General features: G+C 38.7%; 1 protein-coding gene across 2 annotated transcripts in view; it reads right to left on the reverse strand.

The window, feature by feature from the left end:
* The window catches only part of AMMECR1 (AMMECR nuclear protein 1), a 132,883-nt gene extending 109,741 nt beyond the window's left edge, over positions 1–23,142 (reverse strand). The window contains exon 1 of one of the 2 annotated variants that reach the window (XR_008995166.1): positions 22,563–23,142. Coding sequence is in view for 1 of the 2 variants with exons in the window: in XM_036912655.2 (XP_036768550.1) it covers positions 22,563–23,029 (467 nt within the window). In the remaining variant the exon portion in view is untranslated. The remainder of the gene's footprint in view (positions 1–22,562) is intronic. The other variant, XM_036912655.2, reaches the window with a different exon arrangement.
* Positions 23,143–23,425: the final 283 nt, after the last annotated feature.

Genomic DNA, 23,425 nt, shown 5'->3' on the forward strand with positions numbered 1-23,425 from the left:
TAATCTGGTTAAGTATGCTGTGGCAACCAGTTTCTTGGTATTGATAATACACTATAGTTATGTAAGATATAACCAGTGGGGGAAGGTGGGTGATAGGTGCATGAGATCTTTCTGTACTATTTTTGTAATATCTTATGAGTCTATGATTATTTCAAAATAAAGTTAAAAGAAAAAATAGAAGAACTAGGTATTTCTAGGTGTACTGATGTAGAAGTATCTCCAAGATTGATTCTTAACTGCAAAAAAGGTGCAGAAAAGTAGGTACAATATGCTGCTCTTTATGCAAAACAAAACGGTATATATATGGACCTAAGTGGTAGAATATGCACAGACTATCTCTGTGAAGATACACAAGAAACCGGTGGCAGCATTAGCTGCCTCTGGGGGGATGAGGGGGAACTGGGTAGCTGAGACGGTGGCCGGAGGGACAGCTACATCACACTGTTCTGTTGGGATGTTTGAATTTTTTACCATGTGCATATACTACCTCTTCAAAAGAAGTTCCTTCCAGGGGCGCAGTTTTCCTACCAGAAGGTTTTAAAATATCCCTTCCGTCTGGTGCATTCCCCTGCACCCAGTTTAGAAGTTCCAGGAATTATGGGATGGGATTTAGGGATAGGCTCATCATTGATCCAGTATTCTGGATTGTCCTGCTACACTGTGAACTCATTACTCAAGGGAAAGGGACCAGAGCATTAGCTATACTTGGCACATTGTCTGGCAATATTTTGGGACACAGATTTTGTTGAAATAATTTGACCTGTTATGCTGGCATTTCCTTTTGATCTACTCTTAAAACCACAGACCTAGAAGGACCCTATACCATTGATTCTGCCCCTCAAAAAATGTTTAGAAAATTAACTTTCATTAGCATAAGTCATTCCCAAATCAACAACTGTCTATCCCTAGACACCAATGTTCAAAAAAATGCACGCTTATTCTAGTGACATCAAGACTCTTTGGGGGAAATATAGATGATTTATAAATTTCTCTTTTATTTTAATATCTGTGTCTGTGAACCAGATAACTCTTCAGTCATCTTAGCTAAAATCGCCCATCCACACTCATCGTCCCCAACTTCTATAGGTTTGATTTGTCTGAGGCACTTAATTATTTGTATTACAGTTATGTCAGTGCATAACTTAGCTCTTACTAGAGTATAAACTTTAGGGCAGGGAAGCCTTATCTGTCCCATTAGTCCCACAGTAACTAATATCTAGGTCAATCATCTTTGAAGATAGTTCATTTAATATTTCATAATTTAAAAAATTAAACAGCTTTAAAATATCATTTAATTTATAATGAACTAATTCACTTAAGATAGCACAGTGGGTTTGTCGTAAAGGTAAATAAAAGACTTTTACAAGCATAGTATAGAAATAAATTACCTTATCATAACTAATATAACTCATCCCTTGAGGATGATGCTCTGGCTTCACGGAGGTGAAACCAGCACCTTCTGTCTATGGGAAATGCACCCTTTCTCCCTTCTTTAGCCATGTACAGCAGCTGGCTTCTAAGCTATACCATTATTATGAAATTGCTAAGCTACTCCCTTTAAACTTGGTAAACAAATGTTAAATAAGGAGACCAAGATCCCTAGGGGGAGAGGGAAGAAAATGGTAGTCCCTTTTGAGAGAACCAGTTCATGGCTTCCTACTTGAAAGGAATCCTGCTTTGTCTGCGGGAAATCCCTGATCCTGACAGCCAGCCCCCAAACGCAGTGCAGTCCTTCTTTCATGCTACTTGTAGCCGGTTCAAGTTCCATTCAAAACTGTTCAGAGCTTTTACTAATTTTGTCTGCCATATTACTACTACTTCAAATAAACAGAACTGAAAGCAAGTCACACTTAAGAGCTATTCTCCCCATAGGAAAAAATCACCAATATTATAAGTTATAACAGAACTTACGATTTAGAACTTTGGTAGTCTATTCTGTATTTCATTAGGTGAGTTAGGTTATGTAAGTTCTAAAAGGTTAGGTTATACTAAAACTCTTACTAGAAGTTTTCTTTTTATTTTTAAAATAAGCAATTTTTTTTTACTATAAAAGGCAATCTTCTTTCATCATATTACAACCTGTCGCACTTGTCCTATATAAGCCTTGAGGAGGTTAGGAAGCACATCTTATATATTTTTGACTCTCCCCACACTGCCTTAGACATAATAAACTCTTAAGAAATATTTGTTTGAATTAACTTTTTCAAAGCTGCATTTAATTTGCATGTTGACAGATAACTCACTTCCATAATTCAGAAATTTCTATAAAAATTATGTTCAACATTTTTAAATTGGCATGCCATACTTAAAAATATTTTTTTTCCCCCACAGTCTCTTAAGAGATTCTACCTGAGCTAAAAAACAACTTCCTGGGCAATAGATATATGCAATGTATGACAGATCCTGCATGTCACACTGAATGTCTCTTTGAGTTTGTTCTGGAAGAGAGGCAAGCAAGCTCCAAGAATAGATTTTTAACCCCTTGAGGGTGTCATAAAATTCTTAAACACATTAATTTTAATATAAAATAAATATATGCCACCACGCACTTGTAGGACAGAAGAGGGATATATCATAAAAGTGATACTTAAGTACTGCAATTCTCACAATGTTAGAAATTATACTAAGAAGAAACAGCAAGGCTTAATTCTCTTTGGTATAGTTTTCTCATCTTAAAATTAAGAACAAACTCTTATTTCAAGAGAATGTTCTGAAAATTGATGATTATGAAGTTTTTTTTAGTATTTTGTTAAGGTTTTTATAGGAAGAGCCCAAAATATTCTACATGAGCAATATACTTGTATCTGTTTACAACATATAATAGAAACTGTCTAATAAACCTTAACTTGAAAATAAATCTATAATTTCACTCCCAGAATCTAACCTGCATGCCAAGGTACTGAGATTTCTAAAGTTAACTACCTATTCTTTACTTTAGTTTGAGTCATTTTATTAATGGATGCCCTGGGAATTGCAATTAAGAATTAAGATAATAACTTTTAAAAATCTAATTCAGACTAACACCAACCAAGTAAATAATACACAACATCTTTGTTCCACTATAGCTCTGTTCCCTCCCCACTGCCTTTAAGCTATTATTGTCATTCAAATTATCTTTTTACATGATAAGGCCATCAACAGTTTTATAATTATTGCTTTATGAAGCTGTCTTTTAAATCAGATAAAAGTTTTCAAAGATACATTTATATTCCCTTTTATATTTATCTATGCAGTTACCTTTAACAGTGCTCTTTCTTTCTTTGTGTGCATTCAAGTTATTGTCTATGTCCTTTTATTTCAGTTTCAAGGACTCTCTTTAGTTATTTCTTGTAGAGCAGATTTTTAGCAACATGTTCTCTCAGTTTCTGTTTATCTGGGAATGTCTTATTTCTCATTCATTTATGAAGGATAGTTTTACTAGATATAGGATTCTTGGTTGACAATCCATTTCTTTCAGCACTTTGAGTATTTCCTCCCACTGCCCTCTGGCTTCCATGGTTTCTGATGTGAAATCTGCTACTAATCTTATCGACAATCCCTTGTCTGTGATGAGCCCCTTCTCTCTTGCTTTCAAGATTCTTTTTGTGTTTGTTTCTCAACAATTTGGCTGCCATGTGCTAAATGTGGATCCTTCTGAGTTTATCCTAAGTTTATTAAGTTTCTTAGATGTTGTAGATTAATGCTTTTATCAAATTTGGGAAGTTTTCAGTCATTATTCCTTCACTATTATTTCTGCTACCCCCTTCTCCTTCTGGGATTCCTATTGTATGTACATTGGTACACTCGAAGGTGACCTACAGGTCTCTTAGGCTCTGATCATTTTTATTCATTCTTTTTTCTTTTTGTTGTTCACATAGCATAATCTCAACCTATTGTCGAGTTTGCTAAATCTTTTCTGCCCACCCATATCTGCTGTTGAACAACTTTAATAACTTTTTCATTTCAGTTATTGATATTTTCAACTCCAGATTTTCCATTTGGTTCTTTTTAAGACAACTTCTACCTCTTTATTGATATTCTTTATTTGGTGAGACATTTATATACTTTTCTTTAATTATTTAGACATGATTTCCTTAGAAAATGTTTGTAATAGCCCATTTAAAGTTTTCTCTAGTTAGCACATCTGGGTTTCCCCAGAGACAGTTTCTACTGACTGCTTATTTCCCTGTGTATGTGCCATACTTCCCCATTTCTTTGATTGTACTTTAATTTTTTTGTTGAAAAGTAGACATTTAAAATAATATAAAGTAGCAAGTTTGGAAATCAGAGATCCTTCCCCACGGTCTGTGGTTGTTGCTGTTTGTTTCGTGACTTTCCTGTACTAATTTTGTAAAGTTTGTATTCCCTGTCATATACAGCCACTTGAAGACTCTGCCCAATTAGCTTAGGGGTTAGCTAATGATTGGATGGAGATTTTCTAAAATGTTTTGACTCAAAAGAGCTTTTGTCCTTTGCCAAAGGAACCTGTGTGTGTGTGTTGATGCTTGCCTTCAATGCTTTGACAGTTTGTGACTCTGCCTTAGCCTTCATTTCCTGCTCTGCAGGTTCCCAAGATCAGCCAGAGGTGAGCAAATTGGGCTTCTACAGTTCCTTCCTAGGCATGCACAAAGTCCTGCACATGTGTATGGCCTTCTACGTACACAGTAGTATCTTGGAGCTTTTTGGAGCCCACTATTATATCCTCAGATCCTCCTTTTAATGTTTTGGTCAGCCTCTTTTTTGTCTCTCCTGTTATCACTACTCCAGGCAGATGCAATGTTAAACAGTTGCCCCTGATTATGTTCAATAAATACCGTTAGGATAAGGCTTTTCCACTGGGCAAGGATGAGTGAGGTCAAATAAAGACAAACCTTGTGAATGCAGCTGGGTAGGTAAATGTCAGGCAGGTAGTTGCCAGACAGGTCAAATAGTGACAATTTTGGGAGATAGGGATATTTGGGGGGCTTAACCCTTCCAGCAGTTGATGGTTTTTATAGTTAATGTGGTTGCTTGCTTCCTTGTGGAAATGATGAAAAGGAGATAGGATTAGGGGAAGTTAGAGCACAACAAAGCTCACTGTTCTTACCAAAAACCAGCTGTTTTTAATGAATAAATGCTCCTCAGGTTGTTGGAAGCCTTTGGTTACTTTCCATAATTCTGAAAATGTTGGTTTTGAAATTATTTACCAATGTTCATATTGCTTTTATAGAGGAACAGATTTACTGAGGTCATTGCTCCAATATTCTGGAAATCCCCTCTTTACTTGAGTTTGAAAATCATCCTGGAACTAGTGTCTTCTACAAAGACTGTAACCTTCAGCTCTTAAAATTGCCCAGCAAAATACGTGGGACCCCTGGTGATATCTACACATAAATTGCTAGGTTAATGTATTCATGAACATCTATAAAATTAGAAGAAAGAAATATGATCAACCTAGATCTATATTACATTTTATCTTTGGTGACTACAAGGAAATAAACGTTTTTTGATAACAGACAAGAAAAAGTATTTGTTATCAACATTTGGTTACCACATATTTTATAAATATTGTTTCTTTTTAAAGATTCACATAATGTTAAATAAAAGAACATGAGAGACTATTATTTATCCTAGTCATGGTGGGACTGAAAGCATAGCATCTAGTTCAATGACTAGAGTCATAACAAATGAAAGGTTACTAAAAGGTCTTAATGTATTTCTCAGATGAAATGAGGAGGTTGGCAATTATAAGCTCCAAGTCTTAACTTTTATAAAGAATCATAAACATTTAAAAACCTCATGTTAATAGAACATGGGTTCTATTAGATGCTCTAATAGAACATTTACTATTTTATCACAGACAATTGATTTTTCATTATAATATTGTCAAACCAAATCACAGCTTATGAAAAAGTTTGACAACAATGGTAGCATTATCCTAATACTAAATTAGGAGATATCAAACACATTATAAGTAGTTCTTTATTTGGTGAGTTCTGGGAGCCCTGAATGAGTTTAGTTTCAGGTATGATATGAAAACAACCTGCTTATACCTTTGTGTGTGTATGGCAGGGGGTGGGGGCAGAATGAGAACAAACACATGACGCTTTCCATTAAACTACCCTACTCCTCTTAAAGTAGCACCTGGGAATTGTACATGAGATTCTGGGTTTGGGGTCATGCTGCAGAGCATAGAGTCATGTTGCAGGAAGAAAAATGTTGAGATTACTGACTTAAAGTCAAAACACTATAAGAAAGTACAAAGTCATAAGATCTTCTCTGAGAAACCAATTTAATTTGAGCAGATCCTTAATATAGAGGAAATCACTCATACAAATCAACAATAATAGTCTCAGTGATATTTGTGATGCTATCATTCATTTCAGTTCCACTGTTCTATTCCATACATATTCTTAAAAACCAGCATGGGCATACATTAAAGGTATATAACACAGTAAGTTTTCACTACTATGTATCTTTAGAATTAATGAACTTAAGATCTGCAATTTCAGGAATGTATGAGCAGCCATTAAAGTACTTGATTAAATAATATTTCATTTTGCATTGACAGTAATTTAAAGAATTTGAATCTTGTGTACTTTAAGGCTAATCTGTGTGAATGAGTTGCTAAACTTGTAAGTCTATCCTATCATCAATGTTTGGATGTTTTCTTTGCACTGTAAACTATGCAATAACTTAGGAAGCGATCAAAAATTTTTGTTTTTGAAAACAATGGCCCCTCAAATAAAGCCAATTTCTACTGCTAGTGATTAATATAATGAAATGGTTTAAGAATCATAAAGCAGTGTTGGTTCTTAGCCAGAAGATACTAATTTTGGATAAGTTAAAGACTAGTGTGTTGAATATAGCTTTGACTCAGACCTATGACATAAACAAGTCTGCCATAAAACATTTTATGAAGAAAATTACATGCTAAAATATGACTTGTGCTTTCAGGACAACTTAGAATCCCTTGGGTCAGGCTTCTTCAAATCTGTTTTTCCTCATCTAAATTATATTAATGTGAGAACAGACACATCCAGAATTTCCACAAAAACAAAGGTATTCCTTTTGTTCACCAAATGTAGGATATTCAGTGTGGTTTGCCAACCTCCTGAAATCCATTAAGTATTAGATAAAAAACTCTTGATTGTAGAAATAGTAGGAAAAAAGAAACACTTTATCTAAATATATGGAACCATAGTTTAAAGCAAAGCAGTAGAAAAATAGTAAGTAAATAGTACCAAATAGTTTTCCAAGCACTCCAATAATCTATATGAATGGAATTATAAAGTAAAAGATAAGTACATGATTAAAGCCTGTGTCATAAGTGCTTGATAACCACAAATACTGTTCTTCCCTCCCGCCTCAGCAACATGTAGCCAAGTCAATCCCCAAGTAACAAATAGTATCAAATAAATCCACAAAGATCTTGTGGTGTCAGGTATATACAGAGAAAAAGATATCCACTTCCAGGTAAGGCACAGGAAGAAGCACAATGGAACATCTCACCTATTCTATGCTTTAAAATCTCCCTAGAAAAAGTTCCAGAAATCTTTGAGATCTACAAGTGCCCTGAATTCAGAATCAGACAAGTTAAACAGTGTTAATACACTTCTTTAGGTGGTTCAATCCATTGTTTGAAAAAAACTTGGAAAGTAATAAATTTACAACCTTCCTGCCCCCATCACTTAACTACCTCACCAAATTGGAAGACTAGCAGGATTAGTAAATAACTTACTAGAAAATGCATAGTGGTAAACACTGCAAGGATTTAAGTGGTAAAAATTCTATAATGCAGTTGCTACCAAGCCTTCAGATATTTAAGACTGCTGCTCTCAAAAATGACAAAGTTCCAGAGAGAAATAATATTGAGGAAGGGGAAGAGAAAGGTCTATATTTCAATTCTGGGGTGGGAGAGATGGGAGTCAGAAGTATTCCAATAACTACAACAATTCTGAGAACAGGAAAGCATCAGTGGCCCTGCTGGGCTGGTGCAAGTCATTCAAGTTAGTAAGGGGTTAATGAATGGTTATTATGGGATGATGAAAAATTATAACTCTTCATGAAAATGAAAGAAATCTTCAAGACTAAAACGCTCCTCTTCTGTAAATACTGACCTGAATTTCTCTAGACTGAACTGAAATGAACATAGCAAAGGTTCTTAAAGCAGCCTAATGGAGACAGGAAGGAGAAAGGCAGGACCCTTTGGACCCACACCTGTTTTCTCACTTTAAAATGGGGTTTGCTTGTTCTCTTGCCACAGCCAAAACGGAAAACCACTGCCTTTTTTTCCTTCATTGTGCTCCACACTATGGAGGCCACTGCCTATTTAACATGCCTATTGTTTGAGGCCTGTGAAAAATGAAATTGACATCTAAACCGTTCAACCTTGTATAAACAAAACTACCTAGTCTTCCCCTGATGAGGGCATTCAACTTTGCTAATAAAGACTGTAAGCATACTGAGAGTGATCAGGGACCTTTGTGTGGTCTGATCTAAGAACCAAAGGATTCCATTTGGTCTCCTACCCTATTATCTGGAAGGGGTCTATGATCACCAACATAGATCAAAATCCATCTCTTTTACAAAAACTTAGTTTCAAAAATATTTTGCCCCCCCCCTATTTTCTTTTAACATCTGGTGTTTCTTCACCTCATCGTAGTAATATATAATTCAAATTCTAGATTATTCATAATTCAAGGCTATGACATGAGGGAGAGCTCATTTACTTATAAACTGACTACACAGAGAACACTGTTAATGAACATTGTGCTAGTATTGCTTTTTATTTCCTGAGTATCCTGGCACAATGTTCATGCTTATGTGGTTAGACCCTGTCAGAGACTGGTCTCATAGTTGGGCAATAATTTTCTTGTAGTCCAAAACATTCTCAAGAATTAAATAACAGAGTTAATAAAATAAAATAAAATTTTAATAAATCACTGAAAAGGAATCGTTGGGTTCTAAATGTGGGTCTTAATATAATCAAAGATAAATCAACAAAAGACTGAGAATTTTGTGTTTTCTTCAAAGGTAACAGCTATTAAACATGAAATAAAAATATGCAATTCTATTGTAATTCAGGAAACTAGAGTTTTGTTTCTAAATAATACTATAAAACCTTTAAAGAATTTGCTTATATAGTTTGTGTCTTAGAGTTGTGGCATCTTGAATAGGGCATGTTAAGAACCGTAAGGATCACACCCATTAGATTAGGCTAATCTACGTTTCAGCTAATTTAATAAATGAGATCATTCAATAATTAGTATACAATCTCCTATAATTATTATCATTCCCATTACCTACCTTATGTGGGTTACATTTACAACATCTGAGTAAAATTTCTTCATTAATTTAGGGGGGAAAATGTGGTTTAAAGCCATTTAATTCTATAATAATTAATTTTTTAAATTACATAATCTTTGTAGCTGGTCAATTTCCTCAACTTCATATATGAGATACTGAAATTTAGAAGAAAAAAAGAACACCGAACATACAAGGCACTCAGGCAAAGGCTGATGTAACCAATGTTAATCTGACTTACACTGAATGTCTATTGATGAATGAAAGCACTTTGTCTACACAGCAGACTCCTGCTTGTGTTATTTCCCTGTCTCTTGTCCAGGCTTCATGACATTCATGACATTAAAGGAGCTGCTGAGGCATAATTAACTGGACAAAAGGGAAACTTTACCAAGAAAGAGGTAATTCACAGGCCATTAATAGTTCAAAATTGTCAACTGGCAGAACTTGATTTCCCAATGTCTGAATTATAGCAAGTTTCCTGATGGGTCCTCTTTCTTGCTACCATCTCCCCCACTTGCATCAACCAGTGATTGGTACTCACTGACTACTGTATAATGCTTCTGACTTGTGTGTCTTTAAGTTGTTTCCCTGTCTGGAATGCTTTATCTATCTGAAAGGTCTCCTCAGCCTGAATTCTACTTTGTCCATGAAGCTGTTCTGTATAACCCTCCAGCCTACATTTAATCTTTGTCTAAACTCCCACAGACCTCATTGTCTCCACACTCATTCAGCCATTAAATCATATATGACCTTGTTATTTTTTTCATGAATCATGTCTCCCCAATATGACTGCAAGCTTTATAAGGGCAGGAAGCATGGCTTATGCCCATTTTATAGACTTCTCATCCACACCCGAAAAGAAGCCTAACATAGTGTTCTGCCCACAACAGCAATAGTACCTGAGAATTAACCATAATATGAAGAACAGTAGTAGCTTAGAATAAGAGATAGGTTTGGATGTAAAGCATACTGTCTTAATACAGGCAAATAAATCTTGAAGCCTGAACAAATGCTCATTTTTAAATGTCTATAAGCAAAAGGATAATTGTGGTGGTAATTCGATTTTCTTCTTTAGAACTAAAAAGCCATCTCTAAATGGAAGAAGTCAGAAACTGCTCCAAAATCCACATCAGTGCATTACAATTCAGTGATAATATTAAAAAATATCTGCACCTCTGCTAATGATAAAGAACCTTATAATGGCTGTGGTAGACAATGGGGCAAATAAATAACTTTGAAGACCCATGACTTGACCATATCTATTATTTCACAGATGCCACTATCACATTTAGTATGTGTGCTGCCAAAGTGAGTACTCTGCTACCCCATTTAGATGTGAGCTTTTCATTGGAAAAAAATGTATATACTATAAGAAACAATTTCAAGAGGTGCTTAACTAAAGTGGTTTATATAGACACACACACATATAGACACATATGGACTTACAGGTCTCACTTGTAACCTCCCATTAGACAAGGTATCTTCTTATTTTCCATCTCTCTATAAAACACATTTCCTCAGAAATGTAAGGTTCAACTGTCAAAACTAATGTTCAACTTTAATGCTTGCTCCTTCCACCTTTAAAAGTGGATGAACACAAAAAGCAAATAACCCGATTAAAAAATGGGCAGAGGATATGAACAGACACTTCTCCAAAGAAGAAATTCATATGGCCAATAGACACACAAAAAGATGCTCCACATTACTAATCATCAGGGAAAGGCAAATTAAAACCACAATGAGATATCACCTCACACCAGTAAGGATGGCCAGCATCAAAAAGACTAAGAACAACAAATGCTGGTGAGGATGTGGAGAAAGGGGAAACCTCCTACACTGCTGTGGGAATGTAAGCTAGTTCAACCATTGTGGAGAGCAATATGGAGGTTCCTCAAAAAACTGAAAACAGAAATACCATTTGACCTGGGAATCCTACTTCTAGGAATTTACCCAAAGAATACAAGCTCTAAGATTCAAAAAGACATATGCACCCCTATGCTTATTGCAGCACTATTTACAATAGCCAAGATATGGAAGCAATCTAAGTGTCCATCAGTAGATGAATGGATAAAGAAGATGTGGTACATATACAGAATGGAATACTATTCAGCCATAAGAAAGAAACAAATCCTACCATTTGCAACAACATGGATGGAGCTGGAGGGATATTATGCTCAGTGAAATAAGCCAGGAGGAGAAAGACAAGTGCCAAATGCTTTCCCTCATTTGTGCAGTATAACAACGAAGCAAAACTGAAGGAACAAAACAGCAGGGGACTCACAGACTCCAAGAAGGGACCAGTGGTTACCAAAGGGGAGGGGTGGGGTAGGGCAGGTTGGAGGGAGGGAGAAGGGGATTGAGGGGTATTATGTTTAGTACACATGGTGTGGGGGGTCACGGGGAAGACAGTGTAGTACAGAGAAGGCAAACAGTGAATCTGTGGCATCTTATTACACTGATGAACGGTTACTGCAATGGGGTATGGGTGGGGACTTGATAATATGGGAGAATGTAGTAGCCACATTGTTTTTCATGTGAAACATTCATAGGATTGTATATCAATGATACCTTTAAAAAAAAGTGGGTGAACAAGGGTGAAGTTCTACCAGTCAAAGACATTTCCTTACTTTACTATTAGTAAATTCATTAAAAAGCCTAAAGAACACAGGATGAGAATTCTGTTCTTCCCAAACAGCCTAAAAAATTAAGTTCTTCCCAAACACAAATAGTTGGTTTTAAGTATACTAATAAAGCAAATGATAACTGCCTGGCCAAAACTGACTGAAATAATATTAGCTTGAAACATTTTTTCAAATGGTTATTTCTGACTCTAATGCCTGTAATCTAGTTTATTCATAATTTTCAGTAAGTTTGGAAACAGAAATACCTCAAAGTCTAAATTAGGCTGTTCTGTAAATAGGCTTTGTGCATCTCTGTGTTTCAAAGATTAATTCTTAAAAGATTCCCAAAATTCCTATGAAGAACTGATTGCTTTAGATAGAGCCAGTATTATGTATCTTGAAAACAAACTAAACATGGTGCTTATAGTTAACAGTACCGTACACAAAAATTTGTTAAGAGGGTGGATCTCATGTGTTTTTTTAACCACAATATAAATTAATTCGCTAAAAGAAGCATACATATATGATTAAAGAGGAACTGATTGACCAAAAATAGCTGATATTCTAGTTACCTGTGGGAATATAATATGCAAATTAGAATAACCATAGTAGGTCTTGTTAAGAGACCATAGTAGGTCCTGTTAAAAATACAGGGAACAGAAAAGATAAGTATGCTCAATAAAATGCCTTGCTATAACTGCATCTGCAATCAGAAATTATAGTTGGTTCTATCCTTTAATATTATCTGTTCCATAATCTTTGTTATGGAAAATAACTGAGTGAGCTATATAAAATAAACTTCATGTATCTAAGTACAGGCTATTAATATCTAAATACACAGACCTAAAAATAAGATACATCTGAATACCTGAGGATTTATAACGATGTTCAAAGATGTCAAGAAAAAAAGAATGGATAATGGCCAGAGAGCGCCTTCACTTATCTATTTGGGGTAAACTTAAGCTATTGTTCCACAGCTCCCAAGCTTACCTAGAGGCCTCATTCTGAGGACACTATACGACTGTGGTTTCCAACATGGTGTCTTGGAAATACTTGGGGATCCATATGCAAGGCCCCTGGTATTTAAACTACATAGTGCGCATTTGTTTCTGATAAGAATATATATATATATTTTTTTTATCAAGTATGCCATTGCCATTGGTTCTAAAGGAAGGACATCTAGGTTTGTATAATGTAAAATATGCCTCTTAGAGCAGTCCTAGTCCAGACCCTGCATTCAGTCTCCTTTTTCTGCCCTGAAAAAGGGTACACCTCACTTGACTACAATCTCATTTTTCTCCCTCCCTGATTCTCACATGCCCTCTACTCTTGCCTTTGGCCCTCTGCGACTCTCTTTCTCCATACAGCCAATGCTTTCACAGTGTGGAAGAGTGGATTTCTGCAAAACAACATGCCAAACAGGGCAATGTTAGAGGAGTTTGTGGAGTAAAATACACCACAAACCACCTATCACCTTATTAGTGTCAGATAAATAGAAGCAGTATCATTCCCATTTGTTCTTGTGAGGGTTTTTTGAACTGACAAGAGTGTGGGGTAGATGGATTCACGAACTGAACAAAAAACTTTTAACCACTGACTACCCAGAACCTTCTCCTAACATCAAAAAACTATTCCACAAAATCAAGTACCTGGCCAAGCTAGTGGCAAGTTTTTGTATGTAATGCAAAAGAAGCATGTGAGTTTCTGTTTGTCTGAATTATGGGGGAACTTCATGAAATGTATTGGGAACAATACTCTAACATGGAAAAAAAGCCAGAAGACTTCATGACTTCCTTCTTGAGTGAATCAATCACCAATACTATCTTCCACTTATCAAGAAAAGAGAGATGTAACAAATCATCCATCATCTTTACACTTATCTCATGGTGGTTCAAAATCAGCATACAAAGGGTATCTGGGGTATCTGTCTGACTACAATGAGGTATGTACTAAGGTCCAAGTTTTACCAGCTAACTTATTTGCATCCCAAATCACCTATATCTAGCCATGTGGTTGTTCCGCGGCATAAGCAATGACATCACAGAGAGGAAGCACACTAATGTGACTAGCACATGAGCATTTCTTTGAGGCAGACAGAGTGCTGTGGGACCTCTAGGCTGACAGCACCAAAACCAATTTTTCATAGATTCCATCCTATGAGAATGATGCAAAGATCCACTAATGCTTGAAGCAAAGCAGAGAATCTAGTGTTACCACCTTGTAGCAATCCAAGATCTCAATATAAGATATGTGACTAGAACTATGTGTCACATGCTTACAGAAATAATAGGGAATGGAAAGCAAGCTATATAGGCTGATATGTCAATCTCATTACTTTCCATCACTAGAGAGCTGGTCAGCATCTTCTGGCAGGATATTGCATAATACAGTCACCTGTGCTCTCCCAGCACTGCATGTGGCTTTGGGTCACAGGGTGGATTATCTGTGAAATGAAACAGATAGGGGAAAGGCAAGAATCATCAAGACTATCACAGACCTTTTTTAAAAAATTAGTATTAGTAGGCCTGGACTCAAGCAGAACTTTTCATTTTGCCCATCCACTGAAGACAGCAAAGATCATAAAGCAATATGGCTGATCCTGTCCACTAATTACATCTATCCTTCACTGTTGAACAAAGCTGCAAAAGAGATCCAGCTTCATTCTTTACTGTTTAAGTCTAAGGAAGCAAGACCTAGGATCTACTACAACAGTACTTCAAGTCCTTCAGAAATTTCCTTTAATCCAAGGAGTGAAACTCCAAGTTCCAGAGACGGTCCTCCACGAGGCTCTATTTCGCTGAAAGCTGTGCTGTGATAGACATATAAGGAATCATAAACATCACTGGCTGCTTAACAAACTGGTAAGGCTGAAGACTGAGGAAATGTATAAACTTACATCAGGGAAACCCAACATTCTGTCAGGTGTTTTTCCTAGCAATACAAAGCGGAAAACCATCCATCACTGATCTCTACCCATTTGAGCAGTTCAAAGATACTATTGGTGAGGGGGAAGGAAGGCTGGAGAGATCTCAAGAGACTGACCAACCATCACAAGAGCGCTGCTGCTGTTCTGTGGTTCTGCTAATTAAAAAAGAAATGACATTTCATAACTGCAAACACTTGAAATACACATATTAAGGAATCTGATTTCACCTGACCAACTATTTGCTTCCTCCCATTTCCCAACCTCTATGTTTAGTGGCACCACCAACCTCCTGGTTCTTCAGGCTTATAAACTCTGAATTATGTTCAAAGCCTTTCTCCCTTTCACTTCTCCCAGAAATGGGAATTTTGGTAGATTATTTTTTCCTGCAATGCCTCTTTACTCACATGCAATCACCTAATTTCAGGTCCTCATCCAAAAGCTATCTTGGCTATCTTTATACTTGATTCAAATTCTATAAGCCAACAAGTCTTCTTTCTTTCAAATTAGATACAGTTGGGAATAGGTGAAAAGGGGGAGGGGGGCTTCTTACACTTGTGATCAAATTTCATAGCCATTTCAACAGAGCTGTTGAACAAACTTTTCCTGAGCACAAGAATAGCTAGGCACAGAGCCAAGAAAAGCAGCAATGATGGAAGCCAAAAAACAGGTGAGCTGCAATCTTTCCACTCCTACACAAAACCTGGCCCTGGAGTGTGAGTCCCTGAATACACTGATGACTTCTTCCACTTCTTGCTTTTGCAACATTCTTATATCCACAAACTCTGTCCCCAAGGCAGGCTCCCCACTTTTCCAATGCCAGTTTTCCTACTGCCCTCATAACCTTAAGCCTCGCTGGTCTCCCCTGTCTTGAGACTCTTCTCTTTCCAATTCATCTTACATTCTAGAGAACTCTTCTGCAAATACGGTTATCTTCCTAATATAAGAAACCATAATTAGATCCAATACCTTTTATCTGGCCTTCCCAGAGAGTTCCCAAGACAAAAAGCCTGTTTTAAACTTCCTTGAAGTTTTATGATCTTTGAGACCAGAGCCAGATGGGTGTGGAGAATGCTGAGCATGCACACTGCTGACTGAAGACAGCTGCTGGGAATCCCCAGGTACCATGGCAAGGCGTGTGGTGCTGACCAACCGGTTTGAGAACCAAGTAAGACTTTGAGATTGACTGGTCATACCACTCTCTTTACCAATATTCTCTGAACCTTTGCTATTTAAAAACTTGGCTCAAGAGTTATCTGCCCCCAAAAGCCTTCTTCCTGAACCCTCCTTTATTCCATTTCATTACCATGCTTATGTACAATATTTTTCAGATATCTAATTCATCTACAATTACATATATATTGCTTTGTACTCATTTAAGTGATTTTGATATTTGTGTCATATCATGGACAAGACTGTATAAACTCTCTGGGGATAGAACTATTTCTCCTATCTCTCTGGTTGCCAACCATGGAGCTCAGCATAATGTGTAGGCTAAAAACAAACAAGCAAACAAAACCAACCAAAAAACCCAAACCCAGGTTTTTCCCTAGTGACATCTAATTTCCACTCAGCTATTCAACATGAACATTTTTAAGGTTGAGCAAGTTTGAAAGTATGATACATTAAGAGCTGTAGAAAATACACCCACACTTGATAGAAAAGATGCCACTTAGAGTTGAACCAAACACAAAATATGCTCCACCCAACCACCTATACTATTACACCACACTTTTTCCTTTGGGCTCTTTTCTTTCTACTATGTAAGCTTGTGGCTCATTTTCACTCTTAGCAACACTGTAACTACAGAAGCTGGACTCTAAATAAGTTTACTGTTGGGAATCTGCTTTTCCCACCTACACAACCACTGGCTTCCCACACTGTCTCCAGTGTCCTGTGAGCAACTGCCCAATTACTGACTGTGGAAAGACAGCTTATACACTGAAGGTCCATTCTTGGCAGTCCCTGGCTATTACTGCTGGTCCTCACTTTCTTAGCTTAATTGATTCAGAACAGTAGCAAAAAGAGACATTATTACACAAGTTCCAAAAAAAAAAGACTATTTAAGAAAATTTAAATGTAAAAGCCCTGGTCATTGTGCGGCTTTAAAACAGGCAAGCATGTGTGACATCGAGAGAACAGAATAACGTCTATTGAAATAGGGAACTTCGGCTAATCTCACTGCACAAGTTGTAGTGTTTCAATACATACACATTCCTATTCTATAAATGGGAAGCACAACTGACTTCAAAATTATAATCCATTGCAGTACTAGGTTGTGTTTTAACACAAATAAAAATTTTAGAAGTGTGCACTTTAAGGAAAACAATGTGAATGTTACCATGATTCTGAGAAACACATACTTTGAAAAAAACAACTCCTGCATGGGTTAACAGAGCACTTTTCACTCTCTCAGTAGTGGTCTTTCTTCCCACTGGACTGAGAGATCCCAGCAGCCATTCCTTCCTGGATGCCACCCACTAACTGGGACCTGAATGCAGCACACACACAATTCATAAGCAAGACGTATTATGAGCTAGATTATCACTCCCTTTGGCCATATGGGAGAGAAGGTAAAATAAGCATTAAGTTTTTCTTTTAACTAAATATACCTTGCTCTACATACACCTTTATGCACAGATATAAAAATAATTTTGTAATTTATATTTCTATATCCTTCCGTTTCAGTCGCTGATGGCTGTTACAGCAAAAATGACAACTGGAGGCACGCCTGCTTTCTTGTCTATCTGTAAGATAGGACACCAGATTGCCTTCCAATGGAAATTGACACTGTGGAAACACACCCATATCATACCTTCAAAAATGCCCAACAATTTTTCAGACAAATTTTTTTTAAAGAAAATCCATACATTATGACCATTATGCTAGTGCGGATAAGGAAATCTGTAATGGCCTAGTACCATCACATGCAGTAGACAGATACACCTTCTGGGTATTCTGGTCAGCCTTCATCAGAGAAGATGTAATAGAAATATAATAACTTGTGTTTAAAATGCTGTTATAATACCACTTTGACCTGAGCTGCATTATCAAGTCATCTTTTTTACTAACATGCAATAGGATTGTTATTGTTCTGCTGAAACCAAGAGCTTACCTCACCTCCCAAAAACAACCCAATTATTCCCAAGCTTGCAGAAAAACAGTAACTTGACAACTGTGACAAGAAAGAGTCAAACACCTGATCGGAGTCTCTCAAAATCTGCATGTCCAGGAGTGGATTTAAAAAAAAAAAAACAACACATTGTAGTTACTGCAATGGAAAACCAGTTACTGATGTTTAATAGTAAAGTATTTTTTGTGTGCCACAGTCTATACAAAATGCAGTACTGCATTAACTTCAAAGATGGTTAAGAAGATTAAAATAAAAAGTTCATGGGACGTGACATGCAACACAGCATTAGAGATATAAGACTGAGCAATCCCAGCGCCTTAGCAGGATCCTTTTATAGTTCTTTGTTAATGAGGGAAATTCTTAAAATGCAATCCAGCAAGCCTAAGTGTAAGTGAAAGCTTTTAAAATTGTATCACAACACGTTATTTAGTGAGCTAATTATCAAAACATTTTTTATGGAAACAGAAGGGGGCTTAACTTGTTAAAATCAACATAACTCACTTTAAGATATCATACTTGTGCTATTTCTAACTTCTAAAACGTGCCACTCACATTTAACAATTTCTGGAAAAAAAATCTAAAATCAAACCACAGGTTGCCAAGAGTCACCCCTCCCCGCCACCTCAGACTGAAACCATCCCAAGAACCTCGGACTCTTACTATGATCTTGGCAGCATTCAGTCTCTTTGCGCTTAGAAAGCACATGATAAAAGATAGTGACATGGAAGCAGGAAGTTTTCTACTGGAAACTGGCAGTGAAAACTGCCATTCCCTTAACAGTCAGTCGCCTAAGTACTTTATTCAGGGCCTTACTACTCTAACTCAGTGGGTCTCAACGTGTGGTCCTGGGAACTATAGCAGCAGGATCACCAAGGCACTTGTTAGAAATGCAAATTCATAGCCCCACCCCAGACTGACTGAATCAGAACCTCTGGGAAGGAGGCCCAGCAATTTGTATTTTAACAAGCACTACAGGAGATTATGATGTACTCTAAAGTTCGAGTACCACTCCTCCTCAAAGTTTAATGTGCAGAAGAATCACCTGGGGAGCTTGTTAAAATGCAGATTCTAATTCAGCAGGTCTGAGGTGGGGCCTGAGAACCTACATTTCAAACAGGTTCCCAGGTGATGTCTTCTGCGGATCACACTGCAAGTGTTTCCCAAACCGGTTGTTTACCAAATTACCCAAGATGCTCATAAAATACAAGTTCCCAGGCACCATCCCAGACCAAATTAATCTGAATCTCAGGAGAAAGGCCTCGTTGAATACAACCAGTGGTATGCTGCCTCAGCTGCACATTAAAATCACCTGGGGAGCTTTTAACAATCCTGATGCCCAGGCCCCATCCAAGACCAATTAAATCAGCATCTCTGGGGTTGGGACCCAGGCATCCATATTTTTAATAAGTCCCCACTGATTCGAATGTGCAGCCAAGGTTGAGAACGACTGCTCTGGAGTCTAACTGGCTCAACACCTGGCACAGTGGAGCCCTTTGTACTACAAATGGTTTCCTATAACATGCTATCTGGGTTCCTGCACATAAATCCAAGAGTGCTGACTTTGAATAGTAAAATGCACCTAAATTCATGTTTTTATCGTATCTTGAGACTTATTTCTATGGGCAAATGTGCCTGTATAATTCAGACAGAGGATTTATTTAGTAATGCATTCCTAACTTTTAACACAAAGGTTATCTGTGTTACATTAAACAATTTCCCACCATTCTCCCAGGCTCTAGTTCCTGCTACCCTCTGCAGTGAGGCAGGTACTCCAAGGAACAGCAACAGCAAAGAATTTGTATTCCTACAGCCTGCTGATATATTGACACCCTCTCTCACCAAACCTGCAACGGAAATATCACTGGAAATTTCTAATAACCTCTAAGAGTGCAAGGGTAGCTGATGAATCTAGAACTTCTAAGCCTAGAAAAGGCAGATTGTGCCATTACAGACGTTTGGCCAGAAAGGTCCTGGAAAGGGATGAAAACAGTGTGTTTTCCACATGAGAATCTGAAATGGTCGAAAACACATCTTCTGGTGGACAGAGTACAGGACCTGAAACGCTGCTCATGACACAATACTAATAACTGAGTTTAAAAAAAAAGCCATCTATTTATGTCTTATGGCCCTCCGCACAAAGCCACACTAGGAAGCACACAATGTTATTAAATATGGAAAACAGAAAGGAAATGTGCGGTGCTGTCAAGTGATTACAGTTGTTTCACTCCCATAACCAAACACTGCTTGTAAAGAATTTTCCTGAATTTTCCACAGTACACCTCACAAATGACAGGAGATAAATGACAATAAGATGCACTCCTCTTTCCACTTAAGTGAACTTTCATTCTCCCCTTGGTCATGTTCAGTGCTTCTTCTAAACTAGTTGTTTTGTAGACTACATGCCACATTCAAGGCCTGATTAATGGTAATAGTTATTATGCTTCCACCAATGTTTCAACATATCCGCAGCGGTCAAAGTGTGTCTTTACTTTATTTAATTCCATGAAAAAGAAACCCAGTGGGTGGGGTATTAGAAGAGAAGCAATATCTAAATGCATATGCAAAGCAGCCACTGTTGGATAACATTTTCAAAAGCACTTTCTGTATGAAATGGTCAAGCTCACTTTCCTTTTAAAATTCATGTTATAGTCATTCAGTTAACTCAAACTCACTTTAAAATGTGTGAAAATAGCACCTCCTGAAAGTGTGTTCTCATATGCTTTGGAGTAACGAAGCATGAAGAGTAAAACAGCCTTTGCCAAACTCATGTAACTAAACAGGAGTGAAGTTTTGCAGTCCTGTGACTGGAGAGCCAACCTATGTATCCTCCCAGGACTGGCTTTAGTACATCATAGACATCTGAGAGAAGGCAGAAGAGTCACAAATAAGTGATTCAAGCTAATAAATATTTCATAGATTTTTACACGACAGTTTTTTCAAAATTAATTTTACTTAGCCGGAAAAAAAAAAAAAAGCAAATTGGCTAAGTAAAGGTGTGTGGGTTTAGGATTTAAGCTCCTGGAACTAAAACTATGAAATTTATAAAGATATTTAATTTATCTGACAAGGTGTCAGTCTGGATGCTCTTTCATGCATTTCTTATGAACCATTGACCAAAGAGGAATCAAGTCTGAAAGAAAATGGATAGGCCACAGAAGAGTGGCAAAAATACAAAATTAAATACACTTAAAGTATTAATGCCAAAGAAAACAAACCGTACAAATTTACAATTTCCAGGACACTTTATTGCAACTTCCACTTTACATATTAGTTTAATATTTTTAGTCTAGGCAGAAATGTTTATATTTATCCAGCAGTAGTCTAATCCCCTAATCTCACAAAATGAAAAGAAGCAGTTTAAAAAGAACATCAATTCAGGTATTTATGATATGGGGACAAGGGGCACTTGTTTTAGCTAGAAAAAGGGTTGATGCTTTTCAGTGTAAGTTTCACTGAAATTTTTCTCTATTGTTTTTCTCCTTGCTTCTAAGTACTCATAATAAAAACAATCACCCTGTTTGTCATTCTGCCTTTCCTTGGGCTTTACCTTCTGTCTAGCATTTAACTCAGAAAGTCAGTTTACACACTGTTTACACATTAAAAAAAAAAAACAACGTATGCCCCATCTCCCACACATCCAAATGGGCAGGGATTAGAATTAACCTGGCTTTTAGCTGTAACAGTGCTATTTTAAACAATTTCAACCACACACTTAAAGGGTAAAATAAAAGTACAAAACCAAAGGAAACCATAAAAATTCCTACACACTTACTGTTGGGATTGCCTAACTATTTCTCAAGTCGTCAAGCCTAACAGATTTCTTAAAAGTGAAATCAACACAACAGCGAATGCACGCTTAATGTACAAACTGACAGTGGCTCTATGGGAACAGCTCTCTCTGAATGAGCTACTACCCAGCCAGTGGAATGAAAAAAAAAAATGGTCTCACTCACTCTTCAAATGTGAGAGAGCTGGCGGTGCACTTCACTAGAAACACATTTTAATGGGTATGTTCGGATAAAAATAGGTAGTAAGGGAAAATGTGTTTTAAAAAGAAATCTCCTTCCCCAGGACACAGGGAAACTCAAGGAAAAGATGGGTAACCTCATAAGCTCCCGACCTAAGTCGCATCGCTAGCAGAAGAGAAGTTAGATAGTTGCTGTTTTTCACCCTGCAATGGGACAGTAACTCTCCACGTGCAAGGTACACGGGGCGGGAATACTGGCGGGGCTTTCACACCGGGTAATGGTAGCCAAAATGGGGAGAGGTCAACACCTTGAACAATCCAGATCTCCAAAACCGGGGCGGTGGGGAGGCGGGGTGGCGAAGCAGAGGTGGACAGGGTCAAAACTCCTCGAAGTTACCGCAAAGAGAAAGCGAACACCTCTGGCAGCCAGCGAGCCACATCTTGCAGCAGCCCCCTGCTCCAAGAGTGGGGTGCTTGCCTCGGAGGCCAGAAAGCGCGGGGTGCTCTTACTTGGGTCGAGTGGCTTCGGGGGACCGTGGCAGCAAGAGGGGCAGAGGCAGCCGCCAGCGGGGAGGCGGACTCGCACTTTCCGTCAACTCTGAGCCCCATCCCGAGCGCAAGGGAGAGGGCGGCGGAGGGCAGGGTACTCACTAGGGCTCGTTGGTGAACCGGGGGGTCCGGGGCTGCTGGTATCCGTACAGGTGACAGTAGAGCACATCGAAGCAAAAGCAGCACATCTCCGCTGACACCACCATCTTCCGGGAGCCAGGCGATGAGGACGAGGCGGCAGACGACAAGGAGGGCGAGGAAGAGGTGGCGGTGGCCGGGGTAGAAAGTAGGGTCCCCACTCCGCAGCTTGGAGGTGGTGACAGGGAAATCCCCCCGCCGCCGCCGCTGCAGCCCTGGGGGGCAGGCAGGGTACAGCCGCTACCTCCTCCGATGTGACCTCCCAGCCCGTTGAGTCGCGTACCGGCGCCTCCTAGTCCAAGCTCCCCAGCTCGGCACTGGCTCTCTCCGCTACAGTGGGAGGAGGAGGAGGCGCCACCACCGCCACCCGAGCCAGAGGGGGGCGAACTGGACAGTTTCTGCTTCTTCACCCCGCAGCAACCCGCCGCCATCTTGGACCGGTCTCCCCCACGCAGCGCTTCCGACCCATAAGTGAGGCGAGCTGGCGGCGGGGGCGAGCACGCTGCGGCCCCGGCCGCCGGGGGCGCGCCACGCGCGCGCCGCTCCCCAGCCGGGCTGCCCGGTCACGCGGCTGCCCGGTCACGCGGCTGCCCGGCGCGCGCCCCGGCGTCGGCGCGCGCCCCGTGCTTTTGCGGCGGGGCACCTCGCGCCTGCTGTGCCTGTCCCGCCAGCCTCGCGCCTCCTCCGAGTGACAGCCTCCAGCCCTGGGGCCCACGGAGGATAAAAGACGGGAAGCCCAGTAGAAAGGAAGGGGAAGGAAATGAGAACTGGAAAGCCGAGAGTGAGAGCCTTGGGAGGAGGTGTGCACGCCAGGCGAGGAAAGAGGG

Source organism: Manis pentadactyla, chromosome X, assembly GCF_030020395.1.
Source record: "Manis pentadactyla isolate mManPen7 chromosome X, mManPen7.hap1, whole genome shotgun sequence".
Classification (NCBI taxonomy): Eukaryota; Metazoa; Chordata; class Mammalia; order Pholidota; family Manidae; genus Manis; species Manis pentadactyla.